Genomic DNA, 26,802 nt, shown 5'->3' with positions numbered 1-26,802 from the left:
TCTCCTCTCGCCACGCTGCAGGATCCCTCCACAGCCGCGGCGCCGCTCTACGGCAGGAAGGGTTCGTCCTCCTCCTCGTCCGCGCTGGGCCCCGGGTCGCTGAGACACCGCGTCATCTTCTGCGGCTCGCCCGTCTTGTCAGGTCCGCTCTGCCCGTGGGGAGGCTTCATCATCAGGCCCTGCTCCTCTTCCTCCTCCTCCCGCTTGGCCCGTCTGAACTCATCCATCACGTTGACAGAGTCTGGAGACTGAGGGGAGGCCAGGTCCACCTGGATGCTCGGCACGCTGCCCGACTCTGGCTTCATGCTGTAGGCCTGCGGGTCTACAGGCGGGACAGGGACACGATATCAGGGAAATAACAAACTCATTCATAGTCCAGGCAAAGTAACCCATTTTGGAGCCAAATATAGAAGTAATTGTAAAAGAATTTTTTTCAGCATAGATTATTTCTATGAGGTGTCCAGAACAACATAATAAAAGGCCTAAGAAATCCTAGTTGAGGAAATATGTTTGATTCTCATCAATGTGTGCCAATAAGGCCCGGCAACAATACACCCCAAAGGGGCTATTTTTTTCCTTTACTCCTATCAAAATAAAACTTTACACAATGAAAGTAGCCATGAAACGTAACATTTTTTGTATTACAAGTTTCTTTGAAAATGAATTTATGTATGTATTTGTCATACATATGAATGGTGTTTCTGCCTATGCAAATTAGGACATATTCAATAAGTGTGGAGCTCATGTGCTTGTCAAATTCATTTCAAAAGAAACTTGTAATACAAAAAAAGTTACTTTTCATGTATACTTTTACTATGTAAAGTTTTGTTGTGGTAGGAGTAAAGGAAAAAATTAAGCCTATTTGGGTGTATTTGGGGCATATTCGATTAGTGTATAGCTCATTTGCATATTTAAATTCATTTTCAAAGAAACTTGTAATACAAAAAATGTTACGTTTCATGGCTACTTTCATTGTGTAAAGTTTTATTTTGATAGGATTAAAGGAAAAAAATAGTCTTTTTGGGGTGTATTGTTGCCGGGCCTTATTGGCACACATTGATGAGAATTAAACATATTTCCTCAACTAGGATTTCTTAGGACTTTTAGTATGTTGTTCTGGACACCTCATAGAAATGATCTATGCTGAAAAAAATTCTTTTACAATTAGTCGGTCGTAAAACGCTACTTTGCCTGGACTATCAGTCCTTCTCTAATATCATCGGTCATTCCATCAATGTGCAGTAAAGGGAGAGGGACATAAAAACAATCAACAAGGTCGACAAAGCTCCGCAGCCCAGTGGACGACAGCAGGCTTTTAAAGACCTTTGCACAAATGTAACAATACGACAAAAAACAACACACAGTAAGGTCACAATCCTCTATGAGGCAACACATGCTGGAATATCTCCCCACATGTAACATGCTGTTAACAGCAGGACTCTCTATTCCTCCTAATGAATCAGCTAAAGGTGGATTTGTCAATCACTGCTTATTATCATTAGTGATGAATAATTAATGAATGTTAACAGGGAGGCTAACTGGAGCATGCATGTTAGGATCGCTGCTGGGTTATCACATCTCAGGATGGATCATTCTCTACGCTCCGTCACCTACCTGCACCGGGTCTGTTCCCTTTCTGCTGCTGAGCAGGAGTGAAATCTGTGTTTCTCCCTAAAAATGAAACCACACACTCATTTACATGCCGGCCGGTGAGAGTAAACACGTTTCCAATCACCGGGGAAATATCCGCCGCGGCAGCTGTGGAGAACAGCAGCTGGCGTCCTACAGCGTTTAGTGAAATCTGCTTTGTGGGCCTCGCAAAAAAAGTTATGAGTGATCCCCGTGGGCCCGTCAGCGACAGCGTGAATTCCTCCCGTCGTGAAAACCTGGAGCCTGACAGTAAAACGCTGCTGGGTATTGAGTGTTTGTGTTTGTCTGCGGCTGAGACAGATGTGTTTACCTGAGGCGAGTCGGGCTCGACACATTGTCGGCGAGTCGGGAGGAGCAGCCGGCACCGTCAGGTAGTTATTCATCTCTTTTATCTGGGAAAACACAAGGACACTGTTTGTTTCACGGGAGCGACTCGTCTGCTCCGGAGAGAAACTTCCTTAATTGTTTTTCTATCAATCTCAACAGAAGTTGGGATGAGAGAAAAAATTACATTCTCTGCCTCACTCCCTTGATTTGGAATCACAGCAGCCGACCAGTTCTCCATTAATCAACATCTTAGAGAAACCTCGTTAGAATTATGCTGCTTTCTCGTTCTGCAGAAACTCCCTGGAGGCGGTGGCGGCTCGGAGCACATTCGATTTAAACAAAACAAGAGTCTATTTTCATTATGTAATTACAGGCTGATGAAATGGAAATTTGTGGTTGGGCCACTCGACCGAGGAAATAAATCAGCTCCCGTTTGTGTCAGGAAAATTAATTTAGGAGACTGGAGGTGGACTCCAATTAGACATCAAGTCAAGGGTTCTGGCTGACTGGTTCAGCTGCTGGAGGCTCGTTAGGAGAGGAGAAGAGCTGATCTTTATCTGTGGGGGGGTTCTTGTCATCGTCTGAGCTTCTCAGGTGTTTCCACAGGCGGCTTTCAGGAGCATCACGTCTAACTACTTTACATTATAACACAAAAACAGCTGTAAACAAAAGTGCAGAACAGTCGTACCTTCTTCTCCAGCTCAATCATCTTCTGCTTCTTGATGAGCAGGTCACTGAATCCATCTTCAAACGGATCAGCCACCAGAGTGTGTCTGTTGTAGGAGCGCAGCTGAGGAGGGAAAGACACCAAACTATTTAATGGGTAAATAATAAAAAGTTTAAAATATATGAAACCTGCAGAAGAAACTTTAAACCGTGTCGACTAATACGAACAAAGTGCTTTTCTGTGTCTCTCAGTTGTGTATGAACGAGTTGATGTATGAGTAGAGCTACTGATCTAATTCTAACTAAAACACAATCAATACACTATTCAGTAACAATGCAGGGGCCATTTATCAGTACAAATCAATGCCGTGATACAAATATAAAGAATAAAAACTTGTGATCGCTCTAAACCACAGGTAATTAGGGTTGCAAAATTCCGGGAATATTCAAAGTTGGAAACTTTCCATGGGAATTAACGGGAATTAACGGGAATATACGGGAATTAACGGGAATAAACGGGAAATGTTGTGGGTAATTTATACTAACTGTATTTACCTTTTCATATACAGACATAAATATAAACATTTTGTTTTGTCATAGGCTGATTTGAGCCATGAGGAAACTTTGGGCACTTGACTATATCCAATTGGAATCGTCTGTAAACATATTTTACAATTGATGGATAAATGAATGGAAATAGGCTAGATGAACAGATGAACAATCCTCAATCAGCATGCTAATATATTTTCCCCAGTAATATCATCGAAACTTACCTGACTAGTCCTGCACACTACAGCAGGCCTCAATAGCCCTGCTGTAGAGTGAAGGATGCTGGGAATTATCTGTGCATGTGATGGAAGAATGCACAGTGGAGGGTTGAAAATCAACGTGCAGTGTGTGCTGCATTCCATACATCTTTAAAATAGAGTTTTGAATGACGTTTTTATTGCTCAGCGGTTAATTTGCGTAGTTTTTTTTTTTTCAAAATTCCCAATATTCCCGAGCCAAACTTCCCATGGAAAATTTCCGGAAAGTTTCCGGAAATTTACCGGAAACTTTCCGCCCTTTTGCTACCCTACAGGTAATACAAGATGAAACATGTTCAGCTGATAAGAGAAACCCTTTGTGTCTTCACAGAGCAGCTGTTACCCTCTGTCGTGTCTTCTGGAGGTTGCTCCTCAGGATCTTCCTGATCTCCTCCTCTCGGCCCTTAGGCAGCGCCGGCATGGCTCGGTCCCCAGTCTTGGGAGGAGGAGGCTTCTTGGGCTGAATGTTCCTTAGAAACACACAAGGAAATTAATCGGAGTTTTGATCTCACAGTTCAGTGGAAATGATAATCAACACTTTGACAGTTTGATGACTGTGAGGTGAATATCCTGTTTTTACTGGTTTCTTGGATCTGACCGGTCTGAAGTTGTCTGTCTGCAGAAACTGGTAAACACTAAATATCCCCCCTTGTGTCCTAAGCTGCTTTCAGACATGGACTGAACTCTGGAAATTTTCCTGACATTTTCCAGAGGGTTTTTATGTGAGAACAACAAATGTCTGTGTCAGTTACTCTGGGATTTTCTTTTACGAGATTCAAGAGCTTTTGTCACAAAACCCATGAGATATTGTCATGTATTTTAGCTAATAACTCTTTTTAACATGGTTATAAACCACGATGACATGTTATCATCTTCGGTGTGTTGATTCTCAAATTCTCACACTCGTTAAACACTATCCCATATGGTATGGAATGTATGCGTTAACTCTCTCCCCCAGAGAATACTTTTGACCTGTACAACGAAGACGTCTTACACTACAAGATACTTAACATGCCCTTATTTAGGCTGAAGCCCTGTTGTGTGATGTCATGTTATCTCTAGGTTTGGGGTCCCACCTCCCACCTATAAAACTTCTTGCCCTGCAGTGAGAAGACAGACTTCACTATTTGGCCTGGGTGATTTCTCCGAGTTCTAGAGCTCGTCTTGACCTGTACTACTTTGTGTACTAAACATTATTATACATGTAAGTACTGGGTCCGTGTTCCTTTCCTTCATCATCAACTTCTACAACAAACATCGACATCTCGGCTACCCAGAATATACTTCCATATCAAAAACAACATTCTTTCACACTTGTGGATAAAAACGTTCCCTAAAAAGAGAACTTAACTTAACTTTAAAGAAAGGGAACTAAGGCACAATGAGAGAAACACGTCCCTATAAAGCTCAAGGAAGCTGCACATCTCATTGGCTCATGCTGTGAGCCCCTTTTAAATTGTGATGTTTAATAACATGGATTATAGCCACTTTGGTTCCCTGATGTGATCACTCTACACAAATCAAGTCAGCACTCACTGCATGGAGACGGTGGAGGGAACAGCAGCTGGCATCTTGACTCCCCCGCCGCTCTCCACCTGCTCAATGGCCTGTTTAAACTCCATCTTGTGATAGAAGGCGATGAGCTGTGGCTCCTTGGAGCGCTCGCCGGCAATCAGGAACTTCTTCACATACTTCTTGTTGAAGCGGTTCAGTCTGAGCAGAGGAGCAGAGGAGCAAAGGAGCAGAGGAGCAGCAGATGAAAACACAGACCGGGGATTATACAGAGAGCAGGACAGAGAGCGATATAAGCAATAACTTCAAATTCATATTTTACTTTGTGTGTATTCTCTACAGGGTAGGAATGATTAGCTGATCGTGACAGAAAATGAATTGATGGTAAAGCAATCTTGACGATTGACTAATGATATCAGCCAATAACTGAGTTAGATGCAGACATTTCGTTGTCAAAGTTTCATTGAGTCAAAGATTTTCTTGCATTTCTAGATATTAAAGTTATTAAAGACATAACTTTGACCTTTGGTTATATTTGTCAGCATGTTTGACATTGAGCGATCAAGCAGTAATAAAAACAAAGCAGCTCCGATGACCCCTAGTGGGTTTTAATGCAAAGTCCTTACTTGTCCTTCCAGTGGTGGTGTCCATAGTGTCCACAGATGTCCTCAATTCCGGTCAGGAGGTGGTCGAGGAACTGGGGATGAAAAGGAAAAGAGAAAATGATCAGACTCTGAATCTGGTCCCTGAGGAGTTTTTTCCTTTATTTTAAAACTTAGCAAAGTACGAGAACGGTCGAGTCTCTGAGCGCCAACTCAGATCTGAAAAACACGACGTTCCAGCTGCTGCAGGAGAGTCATTAAGAAAAGGAATAACTGATTCTCACAATGTTTTCTAATGTCATGATGCACCTAATAAAACTTGGAGGCAAAATTAGTTATTTGAATATATAAACTTCATCTTAAAACTTCACCTAAAATTGACGATATTTATGTTATAAACAATGATTACAGAGACTCTGGCTCTAGACACACTCTCTTTCGACACCTATCACCATTCCTCAAAGTCACACCCCCTCCCTGGACAGACTGCAGACATCATTATCATGAACAACAGGCAACAGGTTTGAAAACGGAGAGAGAAGCAGCAGCAGGTGACTGATGGGACTGTGTTTATTAACAGTGGCGTCACGCCTTGCTCAGAGAAACACACAATCTGTAGCGCTGAGTGTGTTGCTCTCGCTGCTGCTGGGGGCCGCAGGTCGCCCCCTTGTGCCCCGGTGCTATGACAGCCTGACAGGCAGCGTTGCTATGGGAACAGGTCATTAAGTGGAGCCGCAGATTTTACTTGTGCTTAGTCAGAAGTGACTGATTAATATAAAGACTCTACGGCTCTTCAGGGGTCGGGTGGAAACAGTCTGCAACTGTCTGAAGCTTCTCTGTGAGAGCGTTGGTAGATGAGGGGTGAGAAAAATAATTATATTTATAATGTATGTTTAGATATATTCTGTACTAGACATAGTATAAATCTCCCTTTCTATCTATCTATCTATCCTTCTAATTGAGCTTCTAATACAATTTTTGATAGAGGATCGTTTTGTACATTATGCAGTAAAGACATTTTATTAAACTCTTCTTTTTGAATGAATTACATCTTATCATCGGGTTATCTTTTCCTTTTTTGCAGTAATGTTGTGTTAGACTAAACAAGATTGTCCCACAATGCAGTGCAAACAGCCTTTATCTCCTGTGCTGTGATACCAGGATCATTCTGAGCAACAGCACTGTATTTAAGTTGTTTTTCTATTGCCCCCCCGCAATACAAACAGAGCAAGCTAATCTTTAAAAAGCTGAGCAAACCGAGGATGTGTTGTATGTTGCTTCACTGCATGTTTGTCTAAATAAATAAATGAATTCATCAGAAACTACGTGACAGACGACAGGGAAGCACAACATCTGGATTCGTCACAACATCTGTGGCCCAGTAGGACTCTGGACTCCAGCAGCTCTGTTGACTCTGACCACTGGTGTTCAACAGTGGAGGAGAAAAACCCTCTGGACAAACTGCCCTTCAAGCCTCGAGCACTGGTGACTCACCACCAACCGCTGAGAGGCTGCAACTGTGTGTTTGTGTGTTAACACTGACTGTGTGTGTGTGTGTATACCGTGACTGTGTGTGTGTGTCTATGTGTCTGCTTATCTGAGCCGTGTTAATAGATTGGAAACTCTCAGGGATTAAGGAGCAGGGTGGTCTTCATGAATTTGCTTGAGGGGGAAATACGGTTGTATTTAAATAGGCGTTAAAAAGGTTTATATTTATAGACTCAAGCAACAAAATGGTTCCGAATCATTTCATGATTTCATATGATTAATGTCATGTTTTTTAGAATGATATGTATTTTATATTCCCAGGTATTTGCGATTTACACCTGAGCTTTACTAAAAGTTCTATTCAAATAAAATGTATTGTTTTTATTATTATTATGAGGTGAAGTACCACCAGACAGCCAGTAGGTGGAAGCAGCAGTCAATGTTTGATAATGAGGATGGCTTTAGCGCTAAACTACAAAAAGCATCAACATCAAAACATTAACTTCTCAAGGCAGATACTCAGACAAACAGCTATATCCTTGGTATTTGTATTTCTGAAGTTTCTGAGTAAATACAGATTCATCATTAACAGAATTCTTCACTGAAAGAGGAAGAATTTATGAATATTTCCTACATGTGTCACAATCATTTATGCAGAAGACGCAACGTTTCGAACTATTCTGACATTTCATTTGTTATCCTCACACACAAACATTCACACGTCTAAACCATCAGGAAATCTCCAGCTTGAGACGATAACGGCCGGACATGTGTTGATTTTACCTGGGTGTGGATTTCCTCATTAATCGTGCGCTTGGCCTCTTGCTTCTTCTTCACTGCCAGAAGCTCCACCAGCGGTTTGATGGTCATGCCCTGTAAGAGTGACAGGAACAAACCATTACTCACTGTAAACACCTCCTGACCTCAGCAGAAAGCAGAAATAGCTTCTCGTCAACCAGTCAAAGCAAGAGTGGAGTAGACAAAAATCACATGTGGATGTGCATCAGGGCTTTGAAATATGTTTCTGTTTTGTTCTTGTGATGCTTTTGTGTCAGAGTGATCTATAAAGCATAAAATCAGCCGTCTCCATATCACTGATCAGGTCCCATTTGGATCACAACGCAGAAAAGGAAGTCAAGTATAAGAAAGTTTTGCAACAGCTACTTAACAAAGCCTGCATTTTTTCACACAGTGTTTCACAAAAACGGTCGTCTCTGATGCAAATCTCTGGTCACTGCAGAGGAGGACAACTTCTGAAGAGTTGATACTTTTGTAGGTTGAACCAAGTGAAATCCTTCTAGTAGTAAATAATATAAAATAATAGTATTATTGTGTCTCCCCTTTGTTCCATGAACATGCATCTGTGAAGTACTAGGAACCAAGAGATGTGTACAATTAAGTTATTTACAGAAATCCTGAACTGCTAAAACTAAGTTGTGCGCATGTGCGACACGTTATCAGTGGTAGAAGACGTATCATTTTAATAAGTAACCTAGTGCTATGATAATATTCCAAGGAAGAGTGTGATCGTAAACACAACACAAAGAGGGTTTGTTCCTCTGCGTGTGAGTTGTAATTTTAAACCGGGAGTGTGTTTTGTTAAACCTGTCAAGCCTGTGTTCAAAGTGAGAACCCTGAGATCAAATTCCCCTTTTCCTCCTTTCATTCTGACACAAACACAGATTTTCAGATGATTGAAGAAGCTAAAAATGTAAAAATGTATCTTTACTAGAAATGTCTCCATGTCTAATCCCATCGTCTATTTTTGGACATTTGTCAATAGGATTAAGAAAAACGCACGGCCCCTGGATAAGGAAATCAAACAGTGCGTGCACCATGCCTGTCTGCACCTAAAGCCTCGAGCATTTCCTTTTGCTTTTAAAGAGATTAAACCGGGCATCTGGTTACTGTAATATCTCAAAGTGAGTAAGATTTCTGCTCTTTCTGCCAGCAGGCGAAGAACTTGCACTTTTACCACCTATTGTTCATTCCGAATAAAGCACACAAACCGGGATATTAAATGGCTACTTGTATTCCTTCAACCCTAAACAAGTAGAAATGTAATATATGATGGTTATTGCTAATGTTTTGGTGGCACTTTAAGGGAACTGGTTCAATTTAAAAAATGTCAGGTTGAGGGAACGGGGGGAAATTAATCATTCAGAATCCTGTCCTCGAATTCTTTGCACGGAAAACCTGAAGTTTAGAAGAGTTTGGATGAATTTGATGCAATTTGTCTTTGCTTGTGATGATGTTTGTTTCACATTAACACAAAAATAATAACACAATCTCTCTTATGGGGGGGGATATTTCACCAAATTGACAAACCTTACTCACTTGGCAATCTTTTTTAAATAGTTAAAGTAACCAATGAGATGTTAGCAGATATTAAACTATTAAGTCCAGAAATCACCAATCTGAAGTTGTACTGTTATTATTCCTGCCTCCCACTCTCAATCCCAGTCTCACCTACACAGACTTGTACTTTAAAGGTGGAGTGGGTGTCTACCTCCCATCTGCCTCAGCATCAGGCTGACAGTGCAGAGTTGAGTGCCATGAATAAAACATTGTTTCTAATCCAGCCTTTTTTTAGCTGCTGCCATTCTGGGTCCAATTCACGTCCATGGATATTTCTGCAGTATATTCCGAGGGCCTTGTTTATCTACCGGGGCCGAGCAGATGCAGTGCACACAGTGCTTCTGTACACAACCACTCCCTGTGTGGCTCTGACTTAACGTTTAGGTTTTTCTATGTTATTTTAAGGTACAAGGAGAAGATTAACCTGGAAAATCATCATTACAGTAAACACGTGTCTTAAGGACGAGACGTTCCTGTAATACGAAGTTTTTCCTATAAATATATGAGCAATGATTTAGTCTTTAATCTCAGCTTGTCCGCTAGGAACAAGATTCATTGTTCTGAGCTACACTGGGTTTGTTAGTGGACCAGTCAGAGTTAAGATTGAAAACTACATGTACAAGCAAAGGCTCTTTTGCAAACCAGGTATGACAGATGCAAATTATTGGGTGAGAAAATTTGAATAAAATCCACATTGTTTTTGGGAGACTGCAGAGGAAAAATATATTGTGTAATGTTTAATTCAATGCAGGTGACGAGTAGAAGCTCATTGAGAAGTTTAAATAGGTCTAAATTTAACAATAACTAAAGTCGTGCATTGATTGTGGTCACATTTAAATCCCACCACAAAAAACCAGGAGGACCTGTAACTGGTAGTCGCACCTGTACGAAGACTGTGAAGAAGATCACGGTGATGATGGCCGTGAGGAACATCTTTCTCATGGGGAAGAGTTCGTTGTCCAGCAGGTAGCCCAGGGAGAAGGCGATGGCACCTCGCAGGCCACCGTAGGCTATAATGAACTGGTCCTTGGTGGTAAGCTTGACGATGCGGAACTTGTTGATGATGAAGGTCAAGCCAACCACACCTATGAAGCAAGAAACATAATGAGAAACTGAGGTCGGATGTGTGTGCATACCATATAGATCCAGGTCAAACCGCCTTCTTTCCAGTGGTAAATAATGAGCTACATGAAAGCTTTATACTTTCTGTGCCTCGGTGTATTTTACCTCATCTCTCACAAAGCCAATGCTCTCATTTAGTCTCACTGGGCTCCATCACAGTGAAAAACCAACTCGCTTCATTCAAAAACGTTTGGCTCCATGGTTTCATTTTAACGAGCTAAGTTCATCTCTATGAAAAGCTTAACCCAGGGATACAAATGGAAACTAAAGTATTTAAAACTGTACAACACTGAATTATTATCAGCAGTTATACATGTGCTTTTTTCTAGTTAATAATCCAAAGTAAATGGTTATTTACCTAACAGGGCAATTTAAACTGTTTTCCATTTCTGATAGAACTATTCAGTCACACAGCTAGATTTTGTCTCATTAAATAAATTTGCGATTCAAAAAACCTCGTCATCATTTCACTTCAGCCTCTCTCTCTTTATCAAAACCGGTAACTGTCACCGCTGTGTGCAACAAAACAATGATTCTGGCCACAGCTCCCAGTTCCCTTTTTTTAAAATAAAGTTTTCTTACAAATATTAAACCTTGATGTGTAACTCACCATATACACTGTAACTCATACTTTAATCTCCTCAGCACTTTAACTTGTGAGTTTTTTTGATTAACATGTAAACCCTATGGATGAATATGAATCCTGTGAATCGGTCCAGCAGATCTACTGTGAATTAATCTTAAGAAACCACGACATCGCAAGTTTACAACACTTCCTCCGCTGCGGGTGAACACCTAGTTCCCCTTTCTGTCCCTTCACACCCAAACACGCAGCCGTGACAGAGCAGGAGAGCTGACCTATGACCCGAGCCACCAGACACAGGACGACGGTGACGGTGACGAAGGTCCAGTTCCAGTAGTGGGGTCCGTCCACCGTGGCCACGCCCAGGAAGATGAAGATGAGCGTCTCGCTGACGCTGCTCCACATCTTCAGGAAGTACTTGATGGTGGTGTGGGACTTGTGGGATATGTTGGCCTCCACGTAGGGCCTCATCACCGCTCCACACGCGATCAACCTGGAAGGAGGCAAAGGGGGAAATGTGGGATCAGTTGAAAGATATTGAATAAGATATTTTACTAGTTGGCCTCTTTCCAAATCTGTTTTTCTCGTTCCAAACTCTAAGATGTGTCACCCTAACTGAGAAAAAGTAGAATATGATTACAACAAAGTAAAATAAGATTATTTCAGAGGTTTTTGAAGAGAAAAGCCAATTCTGCTGAAGCACTGGTTTGACTTGAGTCATCTGCACCAGTAATGTCAACATGAGGAGAGCTCTGGGTTCCCTGTCTGATGATAGGAACATGTGACGGTGTCAAAGATGTCTCCATCCCAGTCTGGTGACCACTTCTCTTTTCTTCTCTTGTGTCATGCAGCGGAGAAAACCAACGTGATCCCAGTTACATAAACCACAACAGCTGCTCGGCATTCACCCCATTCTCTGTCCATGTGAATATTGGTTTGGCCTTAAGGGCTTAAGAGGGACGATAAAAGGAATTCGCACCGACCTGCTACCTTCTACCACGTGATACGGAAATCCACCCTGACAAATCCAGGTTTTGATGTGAGGGGCAATACAACAGCCACAGGCACTGGGGAAGAGATTGCCCTTGAAAGTAAGGATCCTCTGGCCCTGACACATGAGGGGAGACTCAGTATATTATCACCTCCTCCCTCAAACATCAATAACTCTTGGCTACGTTAAACAGAGGAGAGATTGATGTGTGCGGGAGGAGCTGGTGAGAAACGGCCCCTTGGGAGAACGTTGAGATGCCAGTAAATTTAGGTTCGGTTTCGATGACACTGGACGAGATTAATTCATTAGGCCCCTGGTTACCCGGAGTGCAATCTGTGCACTGTCATAAACGCGTAGCTGGAATGGATTTTCCATGCAATGGCAAGGTTATATATAGACCATGACATTTAATACCAGATGGAATAAACAAATATTAACCATAACTTCCACCTGGCAGCTGCAGGATGCTTCTGCAAACCAGTTTGGATTCATGTCTTTCTAGATTTATATTATTTCTGTAGTGCAGAACGCTGTGATGGGGCAAGTGAAGTTGACCTTTGACCTCCTACTGGGTGTCTTATTGTCAGTCTTAGTGATTCAATTTACTTAAGAGACATGTATTGACCGCATATGTATAAATCAATGAGTTGCAGGATAAAACCAGAGGGATCCACACGTCACATACAGATTTTAGAAATAATAAAAATGAATGTGCAAATTATCAGCATGCTAACAAAAAAGATAAGCAAATCTTTCTTACTCACTTTGAAAGATATTTTTAACTGATATAGATTTTTGGGGACTGATGCTGATACAATAGTAAAGAGTAAAAAAACTTCAGATACTGATATATCGGCCTATTTATACATATAAAACTAATTAGAAGTGATTCCTTTGATTCGTTGTTATCAAACCCTTTTGATGAGGAAATATAATTGAGTCTTGAGAGTTTACACTTAACTTATATAATGTATTATGAATACTATAACTAAAACAAAATTCCAGCTCTAATTTCTACTAATTTTGTTGAAAAGTTATATAAACAGAAAACAACTTTTTGCACATTATAAGAAAACTACTGGGACAAAATGCATTCTTCTGTGTGTCCCTCTTTCTCTCCCTTATCTTTTCCTCATCCCTGTACACTTACGCCATGATGCCCGAGAGGTGGAACATCTCCGCCGACAGGTAGGCCATGTAGCTGTACACAAAGACAAACAGTGGCTCGATGACACGCACGTGGGAGGTGAAGCGCGAGGTCAGGGCAGCCAGGAAGCCGTAGATGGCTCCCACTAGAACCCCCCCCAACGCCACTACCAGGAAGGAGATAATTCCAAGTATGCAATCGACCACCGTCACTGTCCCAGCGGCTGTGTACTCCTCAAACAGGTGGTACAGCACCTAGGAGAGGGAGGGAAGGAAAAGGAGAAGAGGGAGGGAGATAATGAAGGATTAAAACATGACATGTGAATAACAACAGAACTACTCACCATGTGACTCTATTGATGCTCTGATTAAATTCAAAAGAGGAAGATGGAATAAAGACGTCACGATGGGCATTTTTTAAAAGTAGATTTGATCTCTGGGGTTGTTACCCAGCAGATCTACGACAAGTGAAAAGAAGCCTTGATTTGTGCATCACTCAGTGTTGGGACATTATTTTTCAAACATTTGTTTTGTTTAATAGTCTAAAACTTTTTAGCCAGCAAAGTTTACCTTTGCCAAATGGATAAAAAGACGTTTTAAGTAGTTCACTATAACGCCGTGCCATGCAGATCGGCTCCTCAGCTGATGAATGAGCTCTGGCTCTCGCTACAGTCAATGACACAGACCAGCTTTGTATAAATGTGCTCTGATGCTAAACTCGTAGTTGAACACGTGACCTGGAAACAATGGCCCTTGAGAAATGACTTCTGAACATATCTGGCACCGGGCAGGCCCGATTTGTGCCAGTCAGAAAACACAAGTCCTTAAAATAAACACTGGTGACTCAGGCAGTTACGATGTGAGTAACTTTATATTGTTACAGTATAAGAACAGGCCAGATAACAGCTGGTGTGCCACGCGAGCTGAGAATTACAAGGAGGTGACAGACTAGTGAGGAGATCACATGCTCTCTGATGACACCTCCCACTGACAGAGCGTTTAGCTTGGTCACAGACTGCTGAGCTAGACAGCAAAGTTTGAATTTGTCTCCTCTAGGAGGCTTCGGGGGTGAAAAGGTTCAGGATTGACTTGATGAATGATGTTCCTCTGCTTTCTCTGGACATCAGAGTTACAACTGTTCCTAATTATGTCTGCAGCTCTGACACCGGAGCTTCTGAGAGGTACAAGCAGAACTGTGGTGTGGTATCATCTGTATTCCTGACAGTCTTCACTGGAGTACAGGCAAATCAATAAACCCATTCCCTCATAACAAATGGAGGCAGCGCCAACCACGCGGTTTCCTTTATCTGGTCCCTCACCACAGTGACGGCGTCGTTCAGCAGCGACTCGCCGAACACCAGGATGTGCAGCAGCTCGTTGATGTGGATCTCCTCAAACACAGCGAGCACGGCCACGGGATCCACGGCTGAGATGATGGAGGCGAACAGCAGGCAAGGCAGCAGCTCTATCGAGTGGAGGGGCGAGAGCTCGGGCTGGATCTGACAGACGCCGTACAGGAGCCCCCCGATGAAGAAGGCGTTCCACAGGGTGCCCACCACGGCGAACATCAGGATCGTGCCCAGGTTCTCCATGAAAGGGCGGATGGGCAGGAAGTAGCCGGCGTCCAGGATGATGGGCGGAAGGAGGCAGAGGAAGAACAACTTGGAGTTCAGCAATGGTGGGACCTCCTCTCCGGCCAGTTTGATGAGCCCCCCCACCAGCAGGCCCACCACAATCAACAGGCAGCTTTCGGGCACAATGCTGGACAGACGAGGAATCAGGTGGAACCCTGGGAGGATGGAGGGAATCGAGAGAAAGAAACAATTAAATGGGGGGGACGACAATAAACAAGAATGAGCAAGTGATTTATCAGGAAATTCACCGCAGAGGTCGATGCCTCAGGCTGAATGTGTATGTGTGTGTGTGTGTGTGTGTGTGTGTGTGTGTGTGTGTGTGTGTGTGTGTGTGTGTGTGTGTGTGTGTGTGTGTGTGTGTGTGTGTGTGTGTGTGTGTCTGAGTTTGTGTGTGCGTGGGTAAGATTGACTAGAATTCTTTCTTCCATTCTGTTTTCTCACCTTTAAAAAGGGCAACAGTGCAAAAAGCAATCTGAGAAATCACAATATTACAGAAACAACCAGCTGTGACACGCTACACTTCCGTGAGCATGAGCCCCCCCCAGGCTACAAATTCAAAACTTCTGCTTGATTTTATTATCTGCTCTGATGGCAAACTGCCCGCACAGGACAGTAAACCCCTACTGTGTGAACGAAGGGTACAATTCAATTAAAGAAAGTTTTTGTTAAGGTTGAGTGAAGGTTTGTCCTGAGGGAGAAACACACACAGATTTTTGTGTTGTTTTGTGATGCAGCGTGTGTAAAAGCCTGTCTGCCCTCATTTGCCTATTTCACCAACTTCCTGTCTGAAACACAGACAAACACCTCTCTGTGGAACCATGTCGAAAACAAATTAGATCTAAATAAAGTCACGGCCGAAATAGAACTTCCTTTGCCCTGCGCCTACATTCAGGAAAACAAGACTTTAAAAAAGGGTTGAGAAAATCTTTCAGCTTTCATTTACGCTTCACGTTTACATAATCATCTATTTATTGAGGAGTTCCACTTAATTGTAATAAACTTTTGCAATTATCCGCCATCGCCCGAGGCAGCTATGCAGTGAGACTTTCCATGTCTATGACTTTCCAATGAAAAGGCGTCTCCCTTACAACAAATACCGTTGCCTTTTGAACCATGAATACATTAGAGGGTTATCTACAGGGGAATGTCATTCTGCAGCTGGCTTTGAACCTGGCGATGACATGATGCATCAACAGTGGCATGCAAACACAAAACAGCAATATGAACCAGGTACGGTTACATGGACACATGCAGGCAAAACAATCTCACAGGGGTAGACTATATGAAACTGTATATCATGGTGAAATATAATCTGGAAGCATTGCAAACTAGACTGGTACCCAGTAGAGTGCACAGCTCCACCACGGCCCAGTAGTTCCCTTTAGTTCTGCACCGAATGAGCCATGTTCTTTTGGATATAGTTCCCAAACTATAGGGGAAACATAAAAACTTTTGCTTCCCTACTGAATCTAGATGATCTCAGCTACACATTGGGGAGAGTTGCAGGTTTACATACTTTGAGTTATGTTAAATAGGTTTATTTCCTGGTGTAATTTACTCCTTTGAGTGGAAAACTACCCAGAAAACTAAAGAGCTGTAACAGACAACTGAGTCAAACCACTTTATAGTACATCTGTGCTGTGTGATTACATTTTCCATTTGTGAAAATTGGTTTTATAAAACTGGCATCAACAAGTATTCTTCAGGCACCGGTATCGAAGGTATTGGTACAGCTACCAAATATGTTTTATTCATTCCCAGGACGATGTTTTGTATTCTGTGGTTGTTTATGGAAAGAGAGGGAGTGACATGGTTACTCAGCCACAACAACAAGCCGTTTTATAAATCCACGCGAAGCTAGCGCCATTACATGGAAATATGTCGTTGGCACAGCCCTGCAATTTTAGATTTGAATTGGAAATATCATCATCCATAATGTAAATGCTGCAGTGGGAATATAGATACAAGCATCAACAGGGGAACATTTCACTCTGTCAATCAACACCACAGCTACCATGCCCTTCAGAACAAGAACGGACAGAGCTGTGACGGAAGCAGCATCTGGCACAACAGCCACAGGGTGTACACACACAGGGGAGGGAGGGAGGGGCAGGCAGGTGAACAGCCCAGGCCTCCTGCAGTCAGGTTGCTTATCTTTGCACAATCAGCGGTGGAACAGCTCATTAATATTCCCTCATTAGCACATAGCCCAGTTTATTATGTAAGGGACAAGACTGAGGTAAACAAGAACTAGAAATAAATAGAGCTGGAATCATATTTATCACAATGTAACAGTCAAATTCAAGCAACTTGATATTCTCTTTAGGGAAACAAGACATCTAAGGTGGGAGGGGAGGGGGGGTTACATTTGGGCAATGAACGACAACACTGTTAGTGTGTGAGCACAGTGCACGTCTGTGAATCATACAGCTGCATGAAGCTGTAGCTCTGCTGCTCTGAGCAAAGACAGTGAGGAAGCCTTTGTCCTGAATGGTCGATTGAGGCCTAATAGCAACACAACTAGATGTCAGAGCCTGAATCCTTTTCTCTTCCTCACGCAGTGAACCTTTTAATAAAATGTGGACCACTCGACTCTGCAGAGGCTCGGCAGCCAGCTGGGTTAACAAAAGAGATTCTGTGATATCTGAGTTTAACAGAAACTAGGCTTATCTGGGAAACTGGGAGTAAATTCCACAGCTAGATCTTAGATAATCCAAAGCACATTGTCTCTTGGGAAGAAAGCCTAAAGCCGTTTACTGGAGGCTTCCAAATTAAATCTAAATTAGCACGTTAATGCTCACAACATCTCTGCCCCCTGTAGACTCTGTTACATAATTAAAAAGCTGTGTCTGAGACACCAGCAGCTAAGAGATCTCTGTTCAGTGTGGGGGGGGCACCAGATGATACAAGTGGGCCAGATTACAGTGATATGCTTGAATTCAAAACTGATGATAGAGTGTAATATCAAACTTCTATGATTCAGGGTTAGAGTTTCACAGTGTGTTACTTCCCTGCTTTACTACAAACCCTTGTTTAGAAAGAGAATGAAAGATACCACTATTAACTATTTGCAATTGGCACCACTTTAACATAGAAAGGTATTCACGATCGTTATTAAAGGTGGATGAGCTTGTTCAGCCTGTTGCCACCTTAAGAGAGAGAGAGAGAGAGAGAGAAATGCTACTCAAGGGAAAAGTACACATCCTTTATAAGTGCTACTACTAGAAAAAACAGAAACTCAAGAGGAAAGCAACTTACTAATATTGTCATGTAAAATAAATTCTAATAGCCTAAAGCATGTGTGTGGAAGAACTTGCTCTTTCAACTTTATTGAAATCATTCTTTTCAGGAATGCCTACAGGGAGTTCTTCAAGCAGCAGACAGGATCTCACAAATTCATCCGACCAACTCTTAGACCTGGTGGTGATCAAGTTACACAAACTTCATCTGCTGCTACTCACTGATCTTAAGTGGCTTTACTGCAGTTTGCCTAAAAGGGAGAGATCCTGGTCATACGTGCATCATTAACAACTCTCAAAGGGTTCCGCAGAATTCAAAGCAAGGAAATCGAGAGTTATTATTAGAAGACACAGAGTCCTACTATCCCTAATGTAAAGGGTACTTCCGTGTTCCAAGTACTGAACCTGAGCCAAGTTACTTTTGGCTGACGGCCTTCTGTCCTTGAATCTTTATCTATGAATAGGCAACAACTTACTGGCACTAATGTGCAGCCATGTGAAGACTGTGATAGGCCATTTTATTTTTAAAATGACAAAATGGAAACACATAAGCTGAAGTTCTGTTGGTATTTCCCTATCATGGGCTACATGGCAAAGCTGGGAAACAATTCAATAGTATTACTTAATCATCTTTCATATCACTAGTGCAGTGCCCCGTCTAAACATGCCTGTCTCCCCGGCCTGGGGTAATGCTTATTGGAGCTTTCTCTCTCAAACTGTAAGAGTGACTTGGAATAATTGAGCCGCTGCGAGTAGAGACTGACGTCAGGACTCGGTTCACACAACCCTGAAGCCACCCTGAAGCTGTTCACCTATTCTGAATTCGGTGAATCTTGTGAGTTACTTAGGCCTCATGGGAGGGAAACACCTCAGGAAACTGTTCTCATGACCAAGTAATTTACACAGAACCTTCGTTAAAAAGGGCAAACAGGTCATGGCTAGATGGATTCAATGTGTTACTGCGGATGCCTCAGGCAGTGGTTCACTCAACACTGGACCCAAGAATGACGTCCTTAATGGCCCATTATCATTCATGGGTGACCAGGAGGAACAAGTATAGACAAAAACTGACCCTTTGAATTATAAAAAGAAACTATCATGCTGCACTAAGGACAGAAAGGCTCAGTGAAGAGAGCCTGAAGGGTCAAAACACAAGTGGTGACAGTTCACACGTTCCTAAGTCTGTCCAGCATGACGCCAATTACGGCTTTCAGTGCTCATCCAGTGTAGAGCCTCACTGCAGGAGATAAGATGGGGGGGGGCACACATCTCAAGTGTTGTCAAGACATTTTCAAGAAGGTGATAAGTGGTGAATGCACTCCTACAGAATGTAAAATATCCTTGAACTATAAGATCAAGTTATGAATCCTGGCTGCTTGTCAATAACGACAGGTGCTGTGTCCTCCTTGCCTTTATGAAGCAAGGTTACTGAAAACCAGTAAAGGGTAACGGCTCTTTCACTGGTGAGCATGTGAACCCAGTGTCAGCACAGCCTGGTAAATGCTTATCATCTCAAAAGCCAGGAACTGTGTCCTGTTGCCAGGAGACGGATTGTACACCGCTGGCAAACAAAATCTGCCGGATCAAGCAAACACAACAGGGCAGAAAAAATATTTAAACAGGTTATTTTTTAATAAAAAGTGACTATTGGTATATTAATTTGATTATTTTCCTAGAGACCACTGTGTTTAACTGGCTGACCGGCTTTCCTACACCTTAATGTTCCCAGGAGAATAAAGAAACGTGTGTTTCAGAGCTTTGTCCACCTTGCTCCTGACAACAGAGCGGTGAAAAAGATAAGCTTTTGTGAGTCAGTGTTTGATTGTTTGACGCAGACCATTGTGCTGCTCAAGTTGCTGGGTTTAAATTATTAATAACGCTGCCAGTATATGGTATTTCAGTTTGACCCACCATGCAATAACAGCACAAACACACTGCTGGCTTACACAGGAGATTGCTCACCAGGGTGTGTTTCCAAGTTATGGTGACTGATGAGATGTCGACACCACGACACCTAATCATCTTAGGATAATTCACAAAGCCATCTAGTCAGTGATAGTATCCAATGTCTGTTACAAGCAGGACTTTACACACAGCTTGTAGTGATCCGAGTGTGTGAGGTTGTAAATGGAGAGAAAACGTTGCTTTATAAAAGGAAACAAAAGGAGAATCCAACAAAAGGAACAAACATGATAGACTCTTATCTACCTTTGAGAAGAGATGGCCTTTTGTTTCACAAAGAGGACAACACTATCGTAGAAAAGATAGTAAATTATATGATGAGAGTCAAAGATATTGACCTACATAAGCGGTGATTCTTTGAATCAAATAGAAGAGCAGTCACAATCACTCTTTGTTAGGCTAATCATTGAAATGTCCTTATCAAACTAATTCATATTCAGTGCTGCTTTTATGGTTGTTGATGTGGATTCACTAGCTACAGACCAGATATTGAAAGTTCTTGCTAAACGCCAGGCAAGGATTTCCGAGATTAAGAGCATATGAAAAGTTTTCTTTGATATAACCCTTGAGTGCTAAGTCATAACCTAACTGGTAAACTAGAGATAAGCTGCGTATCGCTTGTGACACATTGACCAAAGCTTTGCCTAAGGTGTGGATACTAATACTGTACCTGGACTCTTCCCAACAAAGTTATTACAGATAAGGAAAGTTGTAAGGACCATATTGCTTTACAGATTTGCCAGATCCTGCTACTTTGGACTAAACAACACATGCCTCATAAAATGTATTCATAGAGTTGTATATCTTGTTAAAGGAATGTCGGGCACTGTCTTACACTGCAAATTCATAATAAATCAGCCCCTTCCGAGACACTGATTTAATTTTTAAACTCATTAAAAAGTTAAATCAGACTTTTAAGAAAAGGGACACTTACTTACTGGTTAAGACGGGTTACACAGGTAATTTGAAGGTTAACCCAGTAATACTGATTATAATGTCTCCCTCCTTACTTATCGTCCATTGTTGACTCTAGATAAGCATTCTTTTAAAGCATGGGCCGGTCTCCAAGGGAACAATTGCTGAATAGAGGATTGAAAGAAGGCAGCATTCTCGAAAGTGTGTTAATCAGGACATTGTCGTTCTTGTAAAATCAAAACTTTCTCAGGTAACAGAAGTGATGTTAAGTTTTCACTCCTTCAGGATAAAACCAGGTGACAAGGTTTAACACAAATGGCAGATTACTCCACACCTGATATAGTGGAACCTCTAAGTTAAATTATAAAAATCAAACATATAAAACTGTAAAACTTCAGCAGTCCTGAGAGCATGGCTGTATCTACTTGTTCAATCAATGCAAGCTCAGCACAACGTGGCGGCCATATCAAATATCTTCATTTACAACCTCTACCACAGTCTGTGGTTTATTGCATATATGACTTATCAGCCGGAAAATCAGTGACGGCACTGTTGTATTGTTTTATCAATGGTTATCCTTATCTGGTGCAGCACTCAAAAATGTTTTCACATTTAGTATTATAGTTGATTAATATCATAGCTCAACATTAGAGTGTATTTAGCTGATGTTCACACCCTTAATTCAACCCTACACAAAGGAATCAAGGTCCAGGTTGCAGCCCAACTCCCACATCAATAAAATAAAATGCACTCAGGATCATGTGTGTGCAGGTGTGGGTGGGTGTGTGTAGATTTTATGGCACTCTCATCAAACTGTTGGTTGGTTATTAATTATGAATGCAAGGTGAGACTTACTTGACTTGTTAGACATGTTACAAGGAAAGAGGGGAACACTGGAAACAAGAGGCTTCTCAGCCAACATGGTAATTAACCAAAGGCGTGTCCAACTGCCCACTAATGTATGACTAGACGAGAGAGGATTATCAGACGTCTTATCGAAGGCTCAGTGTGAAAGTCGGTGCCTGGTGGATGTTTGATAAGTTTACTTGATTATCTTGCAGTAAAGACATCAATGTTTATAACTGCCTGTGAGGTTTGGTTGATGCTTTGATTTGTTAGATATTACTTTCGAAATGAGAATGTGGAACAAGGTAATTTAGATATTAGCCTGGTGTCACATCTTCTAGCTGATAATAACTATATAACAGATCCTTTCAACTGCAGCCTGCGCCTAAACAGAGGTCAATGAGGTCAATGAGGCCCATGCGGTAGGTTTGTCGTGGTGACTGTAGCTTTTGAAATATCGGTTAATGTGGAATAGTTATTTCTGTGCTATAACAGTCTGCAGCCTAATTACATGAGCCAAAATACAGGAGGACTCATAAATAAAAGGACCAATTACTTTAACAAGTAAGGTTAGGAAAAGTCTATATCATCCATTAAGATTGCTAGTATGAAATATTTGATTTTACAAGATAAATAAAGCAGAAAACCATTTATATTTGAATTCAATGTAAAGATTTTGTTTAATTTCCTAACTCGAGCTCTACATGTTATATTGTTTTTTGTGTTTTTTAAATGTATAGCTATTTATGACAGAGTTTATGGTTCCACAAGCCTCAATTACATTTCTTTGTTGTAAGGGTTTACATAACAACATCTTACATGGTCATGTTTCTACTTGCCAATATCGATACTGGCAAATTCTTAGAAAACCGCACACCCTGGCTTTGGATTCCTATGAAAAGCTTTTGCACTGGATATAATAAATTCAAGAGAAGTACGTGTGTGAGTTAGGAGAGAGAGAGGCACCATGCACACACAGGCCGGGTTGCTTAAGAGGTAAATGGTCTGTGGATGTGCTTTCAGGCCTGTGTGATAGTGGGTTCATGAGGATGAATAAGAAACAAGGCCAGGGCTGAGCACCGCAGCAGTCACATCAAATTACCTACAGCCCATTTTCAGCGGTTGTGAGATAATCACAGGCTTAAGGTCACCGCTGTCGACGGCTGCTGTCAGCTCGCACACTCTCACTCCAGTCTCGGATCTTTTTCTGCCTCCCTTCTGCTTCGCACACTTTCATAATTCCTCCAACTATCTCGCTGACATCTCTCATTTTGACTCCACGTCCTTGCAGTGTCCTAACATCGATCCACCCGGAGCCAGGTGGTCCCTCTCTTGAGACACTGGGATTCTGGCCCAGACAGTGAGGCAGTGTCCTCCCTGTCTACACACTGGTGCTCAATCAGCCAGGCCCCTGGTATCTCAGGCAACTGACAAGCTGCTGGGCTCTCAGGAAATACGCGATAGAAGAGGACAATGCAGTGCTATGTGGGAAGACAGGGAACTACTGGGGATAGAAGGACAGACCGGACAAATGGGACATGAGGAAGAGTGAAGAGGAGTGGAGAAGGGGAGGAGCAGAGACAAATTATAATGTGGCAGAGAGTTGGGGCGAACGAGCCAAAAGTGGTTGGACTCTCGTTTCCCTGTCGCTTTCGAGACATTCCTCCTCCCACTAAACAGCAAGACAGGAGCTTATTGTCTGAGCTGGGAACTCGAGCCAGATAGTTGCTCTCCAACATCCACACTGGATGCACCGAGCTGCTGAGTCATCACTGTGGACACGAGAAGCTGACAGATCTGATGAGTAATCTGGGTGACAATAAAGATTTACACTGACTTATTGACCCCGGAGAGAGAGAGAGATGTCCAGGGTCAAACCGGAGTCAGCATGTGTCCCGGTGGCTTGGTGTGCAGAATGGAGGGTTAGGGTTAGGGTGGCCTGGTGGTCAGGGACTGTCTTTGAGACTGTGAAGCGATCAAATTCAATATGAGGCACAGGATATCTCTGCCGGGGTTATGGATTATTTCATCACTGTGCATTACAGTTGACACATCTTCTCTGATTCAAAGCCCAGTCTGATACCACAGACTGGTGCAGGCACCTGAGGAACTGGCTGCAAACTTACCTGCAATGGACAATGATTGTGGACTATAGTGGCATCTTGATGGTGGATCATAATCTTGCTGGCTGCTGACTATAGACTATGATTGCAGCAGGACTGCAGACATATAGTATTGAAGTTATCCTTCAAAATATTTACCCTCATCAATGCTGCTAAAACCTTTATCCTGATGATGTTTTCCTACACTTGACATCTATTGCACTTCTGTCAGTCCTGGGAGAGGGATTCCCACAAGTGTCTCTCTGAGGTTTCTACATATATTTACCCTGTTAAAAGGGTTTTTTAGAAGTTTTTCCTTACTCTTGCTGAGGGTTTAGGACAGAGGATGTCTCACAATGTTGAAGCCCTATGAGACAAATTGTGATTTGTGAATATGGGCTATACAAATCAAATTTGGTTGATTGATTGAATGAATGGTTTCACCTGCAGCCCAGGGCCACATCACCTGGAGCTAAGGCTAGCACTTCCTGACATGCAGGCTGAACCACATCCACATGCTACTCACCTAGTTTCATTAAAGACGCCAGCAGCACCCATAGTGCGATTTCGAATGGGAGCTGAATGTGAGGGTAGTCGAGGCTGAGCACCGGGAAAGCCTTCTTGGTGTGGTTGTGTTCCACGTCCGAAGCCTTGTGGCCGCCTCCGTGTTCCGGGGGAGTGACATCCGGAGAGCCGGCGACTCCGAGGGGCAGCACGGATCCCTCCAGGAGAACCAGGACCACCAGCAGGAGCAGCCCCCGAGGAGGGAGCCTCCTGCCGGGCCCGGCCATGGAGGAGGGCATGGTGTCCAGGAAATAACACTAAAAACAATTGGAGTTTGGAAAAAAAAAACCTGAACAGGTTCAAGGAAGTTGAGTCACTCACAACTTCGGAATGTTTGGGTTCGTTGGTTTAAGTTCGAGAGTTCAGCGGTGGGTTCGGCTAGGTTACACCGGACCGGGAGCCACTTCTCCCCGGGGGAGGTTAGCTAGCTTCGGACCCGGCTCTGGTTCGTTCCTCCGCCGCCAGGTGAGCACCCGCAGGCCGGAGGAGGAAGGCAGGGGAGCGGCTGGAGCTGACTTTTACAAGTTGGTCCCCGGCTTGTCTTGTCAGTGGCTCTCGGTGTCCGTGGACGATGTCCCCGTTGCTGATGCTGGAGGACACAGGGGCGTCCGCTCCGCGCCTCGCCGGGGAGGGGTGCTCTCCGCCTGCCCGAGGAAGTGCTCCGTGAGGCGGCGGGGCTCCGGTGCTGCTGACCTTGAGGAGGAGAAGCCGCACAGCTGCCACATCGTCTTCCCACAATATGTCCTGCGTGGTCCAACTTTGTCCTCTTCTTGACTGTCAGTGTCCGGGTGGATGCGGCGGTGTCCCCTCGGCGAGTCCCCGGGAGGACAGGAGCTCGTCGGGCGGCCCCGGAGAGAGAGAGACCCGCGGGGGGATGGAGGGTGAGGACCGGAGGAGACTCTGGATGATTCCCCGGCTCCGGGAGGCTCGTCCCGGGTTGTGAGTGCCTGATCGAAGGGGGGGAGCGAGTGTGTTTAGCTCGGTACAACCTTCAAAACACACACACACACACCCTGGGAGGAGGAGGGAGGAGGAGGATGGGAGGAGGGAGGAGGAGAGGAGGAGGGGGGAGGCCGACTCTAGTGACACCTATAGGAAAGGAGGGTTTAAGGTGTCTCCTGGGGAGAGGATGACAGAAAGCCTCCTGAAATACATTTCACCTTCACACATCTGTGCATAGATGTGTGAAGTGTTTACTCTGTGTTGCTAAGTGACAGTGATCCGATCCGGGTTGGGGTCTCTCAGGGGTCACGCTGTAGGCCGGACAGGTCAGGGACAGTAAAATACCACAGCCCCAGAGAGAGAGAGAGAGAATGGTAAGTGGTCTGTATTTATATCAGGCTTCTCGGGTCTTAATGACCATTCACCCCTTCACACACTCTTATTTACACAGTGTCAAGTCGTTCATCCGCTGGAGTTGCTGTTGGGCATCTTATTCATCCGGTAGAACATCCATCTACACCCCTAGATTGTATAATGGGACATCGAAGAACCAAAGGTAATGGCAGAGCACAGCCATAAAAGCCAGTAGCTCATCAGATTCACCTCTAGCGTTAGTGTACCCATAGCTAGATGTCTCGTTCGACGGAGCCGGACGTCCGCACATGGCGGCCATCTTGCTAGGGGGTAAATAACCATAACTTGCTCAATTTTCAACCGATTTTTAAACGGTTTGGTTTGTTATAAACGTCAGAGATGTAGTTATGACACTGCATAAATTATTCATTTTTTTTTTAGAAAATAACATAATTATTCATAAGTATGCAGTGTCATATCTACATCTCTGACGTTTATAACAAACCAAACCGTTTAAAAATCGGTTGAAAATTGAGCAAGTTATGGTTATTTACCACTACCAACACAATGTTATGAGTGAGCGAGCTGCCCCCTAGCAAGATGGCCGCCATGTGCGGACGTTCGTCTCCGTTGGCCGGCAACGCAGACGAGACATCTAGCCTTGAGTGTACCCCTCAAGTTCGGCCTGTATCGTTGATTACCAGGCCAAAACGCTAACATATATAGTTGGTAATTATTATTTTTTTCTTCAAACGTGCAAGGTACAGTTTTTTCGAAAAACAAATCCAAACAGGTCCTAAACCAGCTGTTCCCTGCAAGACAGCCCAGAAGTATCCTAGATCTTGAAGTGATCTCTATGGAGCCCTTAAAGCCGACCCTGGTGATATTAATATCATTATAGAAACGTGCCTCAGCCTTAATCTCAGCTGCAAGAGGACACCGGTTCGCTCCATGATCTGAATACTTATCAAGCTTGATGTGACCTGAGCATTA

The 26,802-nt window shown here is 43.2% G+C and overlaps 1 protein-coding gene across 2 annotated transcripts; it reads right to left on the bottom strand.

Annotated features, from left to right (window-relative positions):
• slc9a1a (solute carrier family 9 member A1a) lies at positions 1 to 24,947 on the bottom strand. 2 transcript variants are annotated; one of them, XM_061081777.1, is made up of 13 exons: positions 24,476 to 24,947; positions 14,571 to 15,040; positions 13,256 to 13,506; positions 11,390 to 11,607; positions 10,292 to 10,494; positions 7,835 to 7,924; positions 5,588 to 5,658; positions 4,986 to 5,162; positions 3,793 to 3,919; positions 2,666 to 2,767; positions 1,961 to 2,042; positions 1,615 to 1,671; positions 1 to 322 (listed from the first exon to the last, which is right to left on the bottom strand). In XM_061081777.1, exons 1-13 carry the CDS (start codon positions 24,750 to 24,752, stop codon positions 48 to 50), a joined length of 2,400 nt encoding a protein of 799 aa, XP_060937760.1. In that variant the 5' UTR covers positions 24,753 to 24,947; the 3' UTR covers positions 1 to 47. The 2 variants fall into 2 exon arrangements, with proteins under 2 accessions (XP_060937760.1, XP_060937761.1); XM_061081778.1 differs by lacking the exon at positions 1,615 to 1,671.
• Between the last annotated feature and the right edge of the window lie 1,855 nt (positions 24,948 to 26,802).

Source organism: Limanda limanda, chromosome 11 (genome assembly GCF_963576545.1).
Source record: "Limanda limanda chromosome 11, fLimLim1.1, whole genome shotgun sequence".
NCBI classification, from domain to species: domain Eukaryota; kingdom Metazoa; phylum Chordata; class Actinopteri; order Pleuronectiformes; family Pleuronectidae; genus Limanda; species Limanda limanda.
Note: the sequence above shows the minus strand (reverse complement) of the source record. Positions and strands in the feature narration are given on the sequence as shown.